General features: G+C 36.2%; 1 protein-coding gene across 3 annotated transcripts in view; it reads left to right on the top strand.

Annotated features, from left to right (window-relative positions):
- Nucleotides 1–12,021, top strand: part of LOC150096850 (uncharacterized) — a 74,147-nt gene extending 62,126 nt beyond the window's left edge. For all 3 annotated transcript variants that reach the window (XM_090408495.1, XM_090408497.1, XM_090408498.1), the window contains exon 5: nt 11,196–12,021. In XM_090408495.1, the coding sequence (XP_090264621.1) occupies nt 11,196–11,633 (438 nt within the window). In that variant the 3' untranslated portion in view covers nt 11,634–12,021. The remainder of the gene's footprint in view (nt 1–11,195) is intronic.
- The last annotated feature ends 821 nt before the right edge of the window (nt 12,022–12,842 follow it).

Below are 12,842 nucleotides of genomic sequence, written 5' to 3'. Positions count from 1 at the left end.
TCAATTACTGTACTCAAGTTTGGTCACCTAGGTTTCTTGGGGATGAGGAGATGGTGGAGAGGATCGAGGTAAGTGACCATGATGGTGAGTCGTCTGTGGAATGTTTCCTATGATGGAAGACCGAGGGTTGGTGGGTTGCAAAAGTTGGTTGATAGGTGAAAAAGAAGGGGATATTATAAAAACATTTAACTTCCTAAAAGGATTTTATAGAATTAATATATATGCAATATTTCAGTATTTGGATAGAGGCAGAGGACAAGAGGTCATCTCTAGTAATTAGCTTGAGTGTGCCAATTATATATTTGGTTTAATCCTTTATCCAAACGTAAGCAAACAAAGTTTATACCTGAAGTATTTTCAGGACTGGCGTAACTCGTGGTAAAGGTGGAGTAAGTTCTGATCACTTGCCTAGTATCTCCCATAATGCAAAGCATATTTCCTTGCAGACATGTATAATACTATGCATTAAGGGAAGGGCCACTACCTAGACCGGCTTTGACCTTTATTGAATGTTCAAGTACAAGTCAAACTGCAAAAACTCAGCGTTGTTCCCCTCAGCAACAGGCTCAGCCTGCCACCGAGAAGAACTCTCAGCGTTGGCTCTAACCCCATGGCAGGCTTACCCCACCACCGAGCAGAGCCACTCATTTGTTCGTATGTCATCTGAGGAGTAACAGCAACAGCCGTGCCTCAATTAACTTCATGGGCTACAGCATTGCATTTTCAGGCCTGGGGAAACTCGTGGTAAAGATGGAGTAAGTTATGATCACTTGCCTAGTATTCTCCCATAATGCAAAGCATATCTCCTTGCAGACATGTACAGGGTGTTCGGGATAAATTTGACAGTTTTGTAAGGAAAAAGAAAATCTTCTTTGTATCTATTAAATTTAATGAATTGACAAAAAAACATTACAGGCAGAGTTAATTACAATACTATCAACAAGATTTACTCAAGATAACCACCATTAGCATCGATCACAGCTTCAATTCTGCTTCGGAACCTCGAACAAGCTGATGCTACAGTCTCCCTGGGAAGGGCCGCAAAAACTGTTTTAATTTTATCCATTAACTGGGCTTTTGTATTACTGGAAGTGCGATTGGTGTCTTTTTCAACTGCGCCCCATACAAAATAATCCATGGGGTTAAGGTCTGGGGAGTTTGGAGGCCAAACATTTGGACTGGTGAAGTCGTAGAAATTTTCAGACAACCATTTTTGACTTTTCCCAGAGGTGTGGCAAGGGGCCGAATCCTGCTGCCATACATACGGCCTACCATTGCCTACCCTTGTTATCCAGGGCTTGACTACAGTTAGCAACTCCACGAACAAAGCCCGAATTCCAATGCCAGGGTTCTTCAACACCTGTTCCTGCAGATTTGCGAGGAATTCTGCTGTACGAACGCAATCAGATCGTCTGCTAGGGATCTTTCTTCTTGCTACATCCTCGTAGTCACCATTGCAAGTCTCTAGTTCATGCCTGATTGTTTTTACTGTATTCAGGGAGCATTGGGCAGCAGTCGTAATATCCTTATTTTGATGGCGGGCACGAATCATCATGATACAAGTTATTCTCTTCCATGATTCAGGTGGGTTCCAGCTATCCATCCTTTCTGACATCTTGTATGTGAATGAAGAAGGGTCCAAACTTTTAAATGAAGAGAAGTGTGTGTTAATACATGTAACTTACGGAAAAATATAATTAATTATAAATATGTCAAATTTATCCCGAACACCCTGTATAATGCTATGCATTAAGGAAAGGGCCACTACCCAAACCAGTTTCGACCTTTATTCAGGTTTCATCAGTGGGAGACATTATACATGTCTGCAAGGAGATATGCTTTGCATTATGGGAGATACAAGACAAGTGATCAGAACTTACTCCACCTTTACCATGAGTTGCTCCAGGCATGAAAATACTTCAGCCGCAAACTTTGTTTGCTTACACTTGGATAAAGGATTAAACCAAATATATAATTGGTAGCATAGCCAAGTGAAAAAACTTCCATCAACTATCTCTAATCCAGAGAATTTTAATAATGGGGTGTTGACACCTTTTGGCAACTGGTATATGGTGATATGACTTCTGCATTACTTCCACCTTAGTATCACCACCTCTGGGTCTGGCTCCCACTGATGAGACCTCAATAAAGGTCGAAACCGGTTGGAAGCTTGGGTGATGAAAGGCAATGCTGTAGCCCATGAAGTTTTAACTGAGGCTTGGTTGTTGTTACCTCTCAGATGACATATGAGCAGCTCTGCTCAGTGGTGGGGTGAGCCTGCCACGGAGTAGAGCTAACGTTGAGAGTTCTTCTCAGTGGTAGGCTGAGCCTGTTACTGAGGGGAACAACGCTGAGTTTTTGGAGTTTGACCTGTACTTGAACATTCAATAAAGGTCAAAACCAGTCTGGGTAGTGGCCCTTCCCTTAATGTATATAGCATTATACATGTCTGCAAGGAGATGTGCTTTGCATTATTTGAGATACTAGGCAAGTGATCAGAACTTGCTCCACCTTTTCCACGAGTTACCCCAGTCCTGAAAATACTTCACGTGCAAACTTTGTTTGCTTACACTTGGATAAAGGATTAAACCAAATATATAATTGGTAGCATAGCCAAGTGAAAAAACTTCCATCATTAGTTTGAGTGTGGTTAGCAAGGATGCAAGGACTAGATTTTTCACTTGAGGTGGTGAATGAATGGACTGGGTTGTCACAGTCAGTTATTAGTGCTTTGTCTGTTAATGGGTTTAAGAAACTGTGTGGATAGTTGGATATCCCATAATGACTCTTTGAACTTTACAGAGACCCATGGGATAATAATAATATCATGTTGGTAGAAATGAAGTTCACATTATCCTCCTCTTACCTCGCTGAAAAACAGAATTTAAAAAATCTGGACCTCTGCTATTCTGACTAAATACCACAGGTCCTGATGTTATGGAAGCTCAAAGTAATATCAATATTAGATACATAATTTATTTATATACTATTTATATATTTATTTATATTTTGAAGCTAATGAAGACTTTCTACTTAGAAGTTACTATGTACAGAATTATTAGTACCAAACTTGGACACCTACTCTTACTCTGGTTCAGAGTAAACTATATCATTTTGTTACTGTTATTAATTTGACAGAACATAGCCTGCATGAAGTAACTTCACAACTGGGCAACTCATATATAGAGGCTAATGACTTCACATCACTTGTCTTAGTATACCATAATGCAAAGCACATATCCTTACAGACATGTATAATTCTATGCATTATGGGAAGGGCCACTACTCAGACCAGTTTCAACCTTTACTGAGGTCTCATCAGTGAGAGCCAGACCCAGAAGTGATACAAAGGTTGAAGTCATATTTCCATACACAAGTAGCCAAAAGGTGTTGCAACTTATTAAAATACAGGCGATCCCGGGATTACGGACAATCTGACTTGCAGTGTTCCGTACTTACGAATGGCTCCCCATAAGGATAATTAAATTAAAGATTTGGGAACTAATTTCTTTCACGCATGTAAACAAACCCGCACTTCGCCACATTATTAAAGCAGATGTTCTCAGTGTTTGAAGTCAAGTTTAAGAGCCTGTGTCACATTCCTGCTATGGAACGTTATTGTTCGGAAATGAAACTTACCATTAAAATTCTGTTTGTGCTGGACAATGCTCTGGACATCCAACATCTTTAGATGATCTTCACCCTAATGTAAAGGTTGTATTTTTACCACCCAACACTACATCGTTACTACAGCCAATGGACCAGGGAGTCATTTCTGCATTTAAAGTTTATTACTTACGGCGTACATTCCTGCAAGCAGTCAGGGCTTCGGAAGATGTTGTAATGACCTTGAGAGAGTTGTGGAAGAATTATAAAATCCACGATACCATCAAAAACATCGCTGATTCTTGGGAGGAAGAGAAGAAATCAACAATTAAGGGGGGGGGGAACTGTGCCCTCAATTCTGAGACTATTTTCGTGGCTTTACAGAAGAGATTGCCGAAGCCAGAAAAGCTTTGGTGGATAGCGGCAATGCACTGCAATTGGACATCAATGAAAATGATGTCATTGACTTAGAGTCCCATTCACAAGAATTAATCAATGAAGACCTTATGGAGATAGAGCAGCAGCTGATAGAAACACAAGAATGCGAAGAATCAGAAGATCCAGAGCCAAGAAAGTTTACGGCAAAAGAATTAGCTGAAGCCTTTTGTCTCATTGAAGCAGGATTTGCTAAGCTTGAGGAGCAAGATCCTAACATTGAGCAGTTTACAAAGGTTTACTGTGCAGTTAGTGAGAGCATCAGCTATGACAAGGCCAATTATGATGAAAAAAAGAAAAAGTCTGTACAAACAACACTAGATACCTTTTTTCAAGAAACCAACTTCAGTGGTAAGCTCCCCTCCTCCAGGAACAGAATCAAATCCTGATTCTCCAGCACCAGGTCCATCCTCTCTAGCACCATCTCCTGATTGATGTTAGTCTACCTTCTTGCCTCAAAAATGCCCCTTCCAGTAAACAAGACATTGATGCAACCTTTAATATTCTTTTTTTTTTTTTTGAAATTTCTCCTATCTAAGCTTTTTGTATGAGTTTATTTTTATGTTTCTGTGAATTAAAAGAAAGAGCACAATAGTTTCTGTAACTTATTATTACCATATATGTGCTATTCATCAGGGATCTGAGTTACATACAAATCCGACTTAAAGACATAAACGTATCTCATTCGTAATCAGGGGAATGCCTAAACTCTGTATTAGAGACAGATGTTGAAAGTTTTTCCAGGTTATATTATAAATTAAAGATGCCAAGAAATTATATTCTTGGTTTCATCCTTTATCCAAGTGTAAGCAAACAAATTTTGCACATGAAGTAACTTCATAACTATAATACTCTAATCGAGAGTATTTTAATAATATGGTGTGACACCTTTTGGCTACTTGTATATGGAAATATGATTTCTGCATTGCTTTAACATTGGTATCACTTCTGGATATGGCTCTCATTGCATTAAATATGTCTGTCAGGATATGTGCTTTGCATTATGGGATACTAAAGCAAGTGACACGAAGTCATTAGCCTCTATATACAAGTTACCCTCTCATGAAGTTACTTCATGCGCAAACTTTGTTTGCTTGCTTGCTTACTTACTTACCCTCTTCACTCCCTGCAGAGCATAGGGCCTCAATCAATGCTTTCCATCAGACTCTGTTGCCTCTCTCTTAAGTTCACTCCAGGATTTCCATCTTGGTCTGTCTCCTCCAGGTCATCTTGGAGTGATCCCTTTCCTTTTTCCCTGTGGGTTCCATTCCATGGCTGTCCTAGCTATGTCTTTATCTGGATTTCTGATAGTATGTTCAATCCATTTCTTCTTTTATTTCTGTTGCAATAATGGTTTGGTTTGTTCTTTCCCATAATGCCTTATTTGAAATTTTATCTGGCCAGTATATTCCCAATATTTTTCTTAGACATTTATTTATGCATACCTGTAGTTAGTTTGTATTTTCCTTAGTTAATTTCCAGGTTTCTGATCCATATAGTAGAATAGTTTGAACATTAATGTTGAAAAAGTCTTATTTTAATTTAATTTTTACTTCTCCATATGTTTTTCATCGTATTGAATATACTTTGAGCTTTCTGTATTACGTTTTTTATATCTTCTTTTGTTCCTCATGTGGTACCACTGATCCCAGGTAGATAAATGTCTATCTGTTCCAGTGATTCTTCTATTAATTTAAAAGTTAAATTTTCTTTAAAGTTTATCTTCATTATTTTTGTCTTTTTCCTGTTTATTTTTAAGCCACATTTAGAGGCTTCCTGGTTTAAGTCATCTTTTTTTTGCATGTGTTGGTGCTTTTGAGCTATCAGACATGTTGTCAGCAAAATCTTAATCATTTAATTTATTTGTCTACCCCCCATTGTATATTTATATTATCAACTGGTGTGTTTCTCATCATCCAACATATTACAATCAAAAAAATATTGGAGGAGAGTATACATCCTTGTATTACATTGCTAGTGGTATTAATTTCTTCAGTTAATTTTTCATTACATAGTATTTTAATTTTGTGGTTATACATTTTCTTCACCAAACTTATTTTTATTCGTATGCCATATTGTTTCATTAGATTTCATATTTTTTTTTTGTTTATACTGTCAAAGGCCTTTTCAAAATCAATAAAGTCTAAATATATAGGCTGCTTTGCCATTCTATTGATTGTTTTATTATTATTTGATCTATATATGATCTATTTGGTCAGAAGATTGCTTGTTCTTTCCTCAACCTCTATTCAATTTTGTATTTCATTCTTTCCAGGATTATTCTACTGAAGATCATACTGACCATGCTCAGTAGTGAAATTCCTCTCCAATTTTTACATTCCGTAATATCACCTTTTTTGGTCCTTTGACCAGTATTGCTATATCCCACTCCTTTGACCATTTTTCTTTCTCCCATATCTCATTTATCAGTGGATGTAATATCTCTGTTGACAATTTAATGTCTGTTTTAATTAGTTCTGCTGGAATGTTGTCTATCCCTGCTTCCTTTCCATTTTTCAGTTTATTTATTGCTCTTGGTATCTCTGTTCTTATTTCTCCTACATTTATATCTAGTGTCTCCATTTCAATATTCTCTGGCAATATTTCTTCCTGTGTTGTAGACGTATTGTCCAATACTTTCTGAAAATATTCAACCCATAATTTTTCTATGTCTTTTTCCCTAGTCAGTAAATTTCCATATTTGTTTTTCTTTTCTCATGTTATTTTCCTTGTTATCGCATATAGTTTCTTAGTCATAATTCCTTGCAGCTTGTTCTGCCTCTCCACATAATTCTTCAGTATACTTCCTTTTATCATTTCTTGCATTCTTTTTAACTTGTTTATATATTTCTTTATACATTTTGTTCCTCTCACTTTTATCTTCTACACTTTGCAATACTTTTTTCCTCCTTTCTCTTCTTTCCTCACTTAACCATAGTCTTTCATCTGTTATCAGTTGTTTCTTTGACCTATCCTGTTTCCCAAGTATTTCTTTAGCTGTTTCATTATAAATCTGTTTGATTTCTCTCCACTTGTCCTCTATATCTGCATGTTCCATTTTGTTCAATATTTTTGTTTCATATTTATTTTTAATTGTATATGCAAAGTTTTCTGCATAATCCTAATTTTTTAAGTTACTTAAATTATATAATTTTCTCCGATTTCTTGGTTTAAACATCTTTGCTAGTTTTATTTTTATCTTTTCTATTATTAATATATGATCTGTGTATGCATCTGCTCCTCTTTTTGTTCTTACATCCTGTAGAGAGAATCTCTATGGTTTATTTATTATTATTTACATCTGGTGATATCCAGGTATATTTATGTATGTCTTTATATTTAAATAGAGTGCCTCCTATTATCAGGTTATTGAAGAAGCAGAAATCTTTTAATATTGTTCCATTTTCATTTCAACATTTTCAACTCCTAATCCTTCCTTCACTTAATTATTTCATATTCACTATTATCTTTACCCATCTTTATTTGCATCTTCCATAAGCAAAATTATGTCTCTTCTAGTCATATCTCTCTTTCTGTAGGAGTTCATAAAAAAAATCTTTTTCCCTTAAATCAGCATTATTTGTGGGGGCATATATATTTATTATTGTAACAATTTTATGTCTTGTTTTAAATCCAGCTCTTATCATTCTTCTCAGATATTGGTTTCCATTCCAACATGCCTTTTTTACCTCCTCTGACATCATTATAGCAACGCTTTTACTATGTTCCTCATCTTCTGGGTTGGCAGAGTATGATTTGTTTGTTTGAAAACAATTTGATTTCACCAATTCCGTTCCATCTAGTCTCGCTAAGTCCCAGGATTTGTATGTGGTATCTGTCCATTTTTCTAGATATTTGATATACTTTACAAGTCTCATGCATTGTTCTAATGTTCCAGCATCCAATTTTTGTCACATGTTTGGGTGTGAAGATATCCCTTCCAGTCTTCTGCCTGTTGGCTTCTCTACATGAGCTTTCATCAGCATGCATCATTTCCTCTGGAGGTTCTTCAGCCATATAAGTCCAATTTCTTTCATTTCTTGAGTTTCTGTAGAAATTTTTTTTATTATTATTTATTATTTTTTTTAAGTACTGTGGTTGCTAACCACGTCCGCGCGGTTAGCCTAGTGGCTTTGCGCTTTGCAACCATATGCCTGGGGAAGGAGTGTCCTAGGTTCGATTCCCGTTGGAGACATGAGGCGCTGAAGGATCTTCCTCAGCCATAGCCAAGTTAGCCGGTCTTGGGTGTGGGCAGTAGGATTTTTTCTGACAGTTTATCTGGTGTTTTTCATCCCGCAAGCAGGCAAACCGGACCCTTGAACACACAGGGATACAGTCAAGAATACCTTGAGGCATAGGAGTGACCATTCTATCCTCGTATTTCGGTTACGAAATCCAAGCATGCTTGGAAGGTTGTGGGCCTTAAAGGCCTGTTAAAGCCATTGGGATAGATAGGTTGCTAACCACAAGTACAACCTTCCTCCTTTCTCATCTGGGCTTGGGACACTAGTAATGGCAGAGTTTTGTTTGCTTACACTTGGATAAAGGATGAAACTAAGAATATAATTTCTTGGCATTTTTAAGTTATTATGTTTTGTTTTTTTTCTCTCTCTCTCCTGTGAGAATCAGCTATTAGACAAAAGTGAAAGGCAATTGCAGGGGAGATTTGTAGCATTCTTCATACATAATGCTACATATTCCAGGTGGGATATGAATTTCATTGCCTGGTGTGAAACTGTCCTGCTTATTTGGAGGCCTGAAGTGGCTCTAGAGACCAAACATGGAACTCTAGAGTTCCATGTTTGGTCTCTAAAGCAGGGTTTCTCGACTATGTAAAATAATAATAATAAAGATATATAAATTTGATATAAAAAAGAAAAAAAAATCATCCTTAATCCACCCACAGTACAAATGTACTATAGGTTTACTTATAACCTTCCAGAATTTGGAATATATAATTGTCGTGTTGCTAGAGGTCTCCTGAAAAATTCAGACTCATTGTTAGTTGTTTCTAGCTATAGAAACCACTATGTTATCAAATTTATAATACAGTTTTCTTATGGTCTTTAAGGTTCCCCATACCAAGTTTAGCACAACTGGATTAAAATTTCCATTTTGATCTAGTTGTAGGAGAAGAAAGTAAAATGCTCCAGCATTTATTTCTCAACTGCTTTACCTACTTTTTTTTTTCCCCAATTCAACAATATTGTATACAGAAAAAAGTAAGGTAATTACCATATTTGCCGGTGTATAAGATGCACTTTTTTTTTTTTTGAAAATAGGTTTGAAAACCAGGGTATGTCTTATATGCCGATACTCAGTTTTTTATTACTTTTATTTCTGGAAATTTTCTCTATTCCAAGTTACGTGATTTCTTTCTTGCTTCCTTGCAATGTGTGAGAGCATTCCAGTTATGTAGAGTTTAGTGGATGCGCATGTTGTTGCAGTTTGTGAACGATGAAAAATTTCTTGGCAAATTATGGCTGAAAAAAGTCTACAATATTGCATACAAACAACATGTGATTGCATATGCTAAAGAACATGAAAACAGGGATGCAGAGAGACATTTCGGGCCATCCCCAACTGAAAAAATGATAAGAACTTGGCAGAATCAGGAAGAGGATCTAAAAAAAAAAGCAATTCACAGTAAACATAATCTACGAAGTGAAACTACAAAATGGCCAGAATTTGAGGCAGAACTGAATACTGAAAATCAACATCATGGTGTTCAAGATTCATGAAGAGAAACCAGCTATGTATGCGGATTAAACAAAAATATCACAAAAGATGCCAGCTGAATATGAAGAAAAAATTATTGAATTTCATCGATTTGTCATTAATGCAAGGAAACAAGAAAATTTCGAACTTGTGCAAATAGGAAACATGGTCAAGGTTCTGCTGACTTTTGATGTGCCCTCAAACAAAACTGTAGATTCCAAGGGCACAAAAAATGTTACTGTTCAAACTTCGGGGCACAAAAAACTCACTATATGATTGTTTTATCCTGCTGTGTGCTGATGGGACAAAATTGCCGCCACTATTGATTTGTAAAAGGAAGACGTTACCCAAAGAAAAACTGCTTAAAGGAGTGTTTGTACATGTTCACGCAAAAGGCTGGATGAATGGAGGAGGAATGAAGGTATGGATAGATAAAATTTGGTCTAGGCACCCTGTTGAAGAAGCTAGTATAGGATCAGTTTTGTTCTCATAGAACAGAAGATGTTTAAAAATAAACTCAAGGAATTGAAAACTCAGTTAGCTGTAATTCCAGGAGGTCTAACTAGTCAGCTTCAACCTTTTGATGTCTGTATTAATAAACCATTTAAGGGATTTATGAAGGAGAAGTGGAACAGTTGGATGCAGTCTTCAGATTTTGAGGTTACCATCAGGAAGAGGTGGTCTAGCATTTCGCAAGTTTGTGAGTAGGTCAAACCTTCATGGGATGCTGTGAAAACTGAGACAGTGGTTAAATCATTTAAGAAGTGTGGCATTAATAATGCACTGGATGGTACAGAGGACAATTTGTTGTATGAGGATTCAGATTCTGATTTAGAAGAGGTTTCAAGTGTCTCTTCATTTAGCTCTGGAGATGAATTTCTGGGTTTGACGAAGGAGATTAAAAGGTGGGTCTTTCCTAGTTAGATTAGGTATTTGTTGACAGTAGATGCTTATTACTTTATATTTGAAATACTGTAAATTCATTAGAATATTCAGTGATAAAGTTTTTTTCCTAAAAAATGTGTACAAAAGAGGGAGTGCATCTTATACACTGCCAAATACAGTACTTGGATGGAAGAGGTTGGCTGCAATTTTTAGAACGATCTGTTTGGCTGATACTATTGTTTTAATTGTTAAGAATGTAAATTTTCCCCTGAAATTCAGCAGTACCATAACAGGAATAACAATATCAGTAATGCAGCCACTTCTACATTGCAGTAAATTTTCTGTGTCCTTGGTGGCTTATTTTATTATTTTTTTTTTAAATTTAATACAAACATCGAACAACTGAAAAACTTCATAAAACTGAAATTTTGATATTTAATAATTGCATCTTCCATTAGAAATATTTGAGATGTCTGCTATATGGTAGGTGTTAAAAATGACAAACTTGATTCTGCTCTGATTTTAATTTTATTATTATTATTTTTTTTTAGGTATTTGCTTGTGCAGCTCTTGCAGCCTATATACTACATGTTGGACTTCTTATATTTATAATAAGTACTTATAAACATGCAACCAAAAGTAAAAGAAGAGCTGACAGTTCAGAAGATTTTCAACCAAAAGATGAAGGCAAAACTCAAACCTGGACACCTGGAGCACCTGAAGATAGTCTCTCAAATGCTCCTCAACTACAAGTTATTCGTCCACGTGCTAGTTCTTTGGAATCAGACAGGTGGTCTCTTCTCAAGTTAAAAATGGTAGAAGTTGACCTTCAAACACCTACTGATGAGCAAGCAGAACCTGATCTCACATTAGATCATCCAGAGGATGCAAAGTCTTCTTCTTCATCATCCTCTTCTTCCTCCTCCTCATCTGCATCCTCTTTGACAAAAGAGAAAGAAACTACATGGACATTAACACAACTTACGTGAGTTCTCATATGGCACAAATAATGGACTTAATACTGGATGCTTCTCTTTTATGAGTGATGATAAATTTATTTTGTACCTGTCATTCTGTAATGACCAAAGATTAATAATTGAAACTTTATTCCATAAATCTAAATGCGGTGGAATGTTGGTTATTTTAAAATGCCGTTGAACCAAGGGGACATCTTTCTAGAATGATGTAATGGTAATAAACCTCCATTCATATGAAGTGTCAAGAAATTTTCAGTCCTTATTTTTTTACTTATTGGTTTTCCTTTTAAGTGACAGAAAAAAAAAAAACATTATGAACTTAATTCTTTTATTGTTTTAAGATGTATAATTCATTTTTTATGTATTTTGAAACATTTAATAAATTGTATTTACATATCAACTTATAATGCAACATCTTACTTTTTGATTAATCTGTTATACAGCCACTGCTTGCTTCTCCATAATAATAATAATAATAATAATAATTATCATCATCCCAAGATCCCCCCATGGGATCAAAGACTCATCTAGGAGGTCCCTTTGTCACACACAGCTCATCATACCTTGCCTTAAACATATTGAAATTCTCTGGAGATACCACACTCTCAGGCAAGGCATTCTAATCATTGACTCTGCATACAGAAAACCTGCTTCTCACCTACTTGTTCACACCCTCCTTATACAGCTTTCAGGAATGACCTCTTGTTTTCCCACCATTTTATGAAAAACCTGTTCAACATTGATCCTATTACAACCCTTTACCAACTTGTAAATCTCTATCATATCACCCCTCTTCCTTCTATCCACTAGAATCTGTAAATTGCATCTTCTCAACCTTTCCTCATATTCAACATTCCAGAGATTATAAACTACCTTAGTCAATTGCCTCTGTACAACATCTCTTCGTCCTTTTGAACACCAGGTGATGAAATCTGTGCACAGTAGTCCATATGTGGCCTAATGCCTTATACAATGGAACAAGAATCTCTATACTTCTACAAGTAACTGTGTTCTGCATCATTCCCAGAATTTATGTTGTCCTCACAATTTTGGCAATGTTTCCTTTAAATTTTAGATTCTTATCCACCATCCATCTTTGTTTCCCAGATTTTAAAATCCTACACTTTGCAACATAGAAATGGTATCCCCATGCCCATTTACTCACTCATTCACTCTATTCAAATCTTCTTGTAAGGCCAGAACATCAACTCTACTCCTCAT

This window comes from Typopeltis vanoorti, chromosome 18 (genome assembly GCF_054136105.1).
Source record: "Typopeltis vanoorti isolate ZY-2024b chromosome 18, IOZ_Tvanoo_1.0, whole genome shotgun sequence".
Lineage (NCBI taxonomy): Eukaryota > Metazoa > Arthropoda > Arachnida > Uropygi > Thelyphonidae > Typopeltis > Typopeltis vanoorti.
Note: the sequence above shows the minus strand (reverse complement) of the source record. Positions and strands in the feature narration are given on the sequence as shown.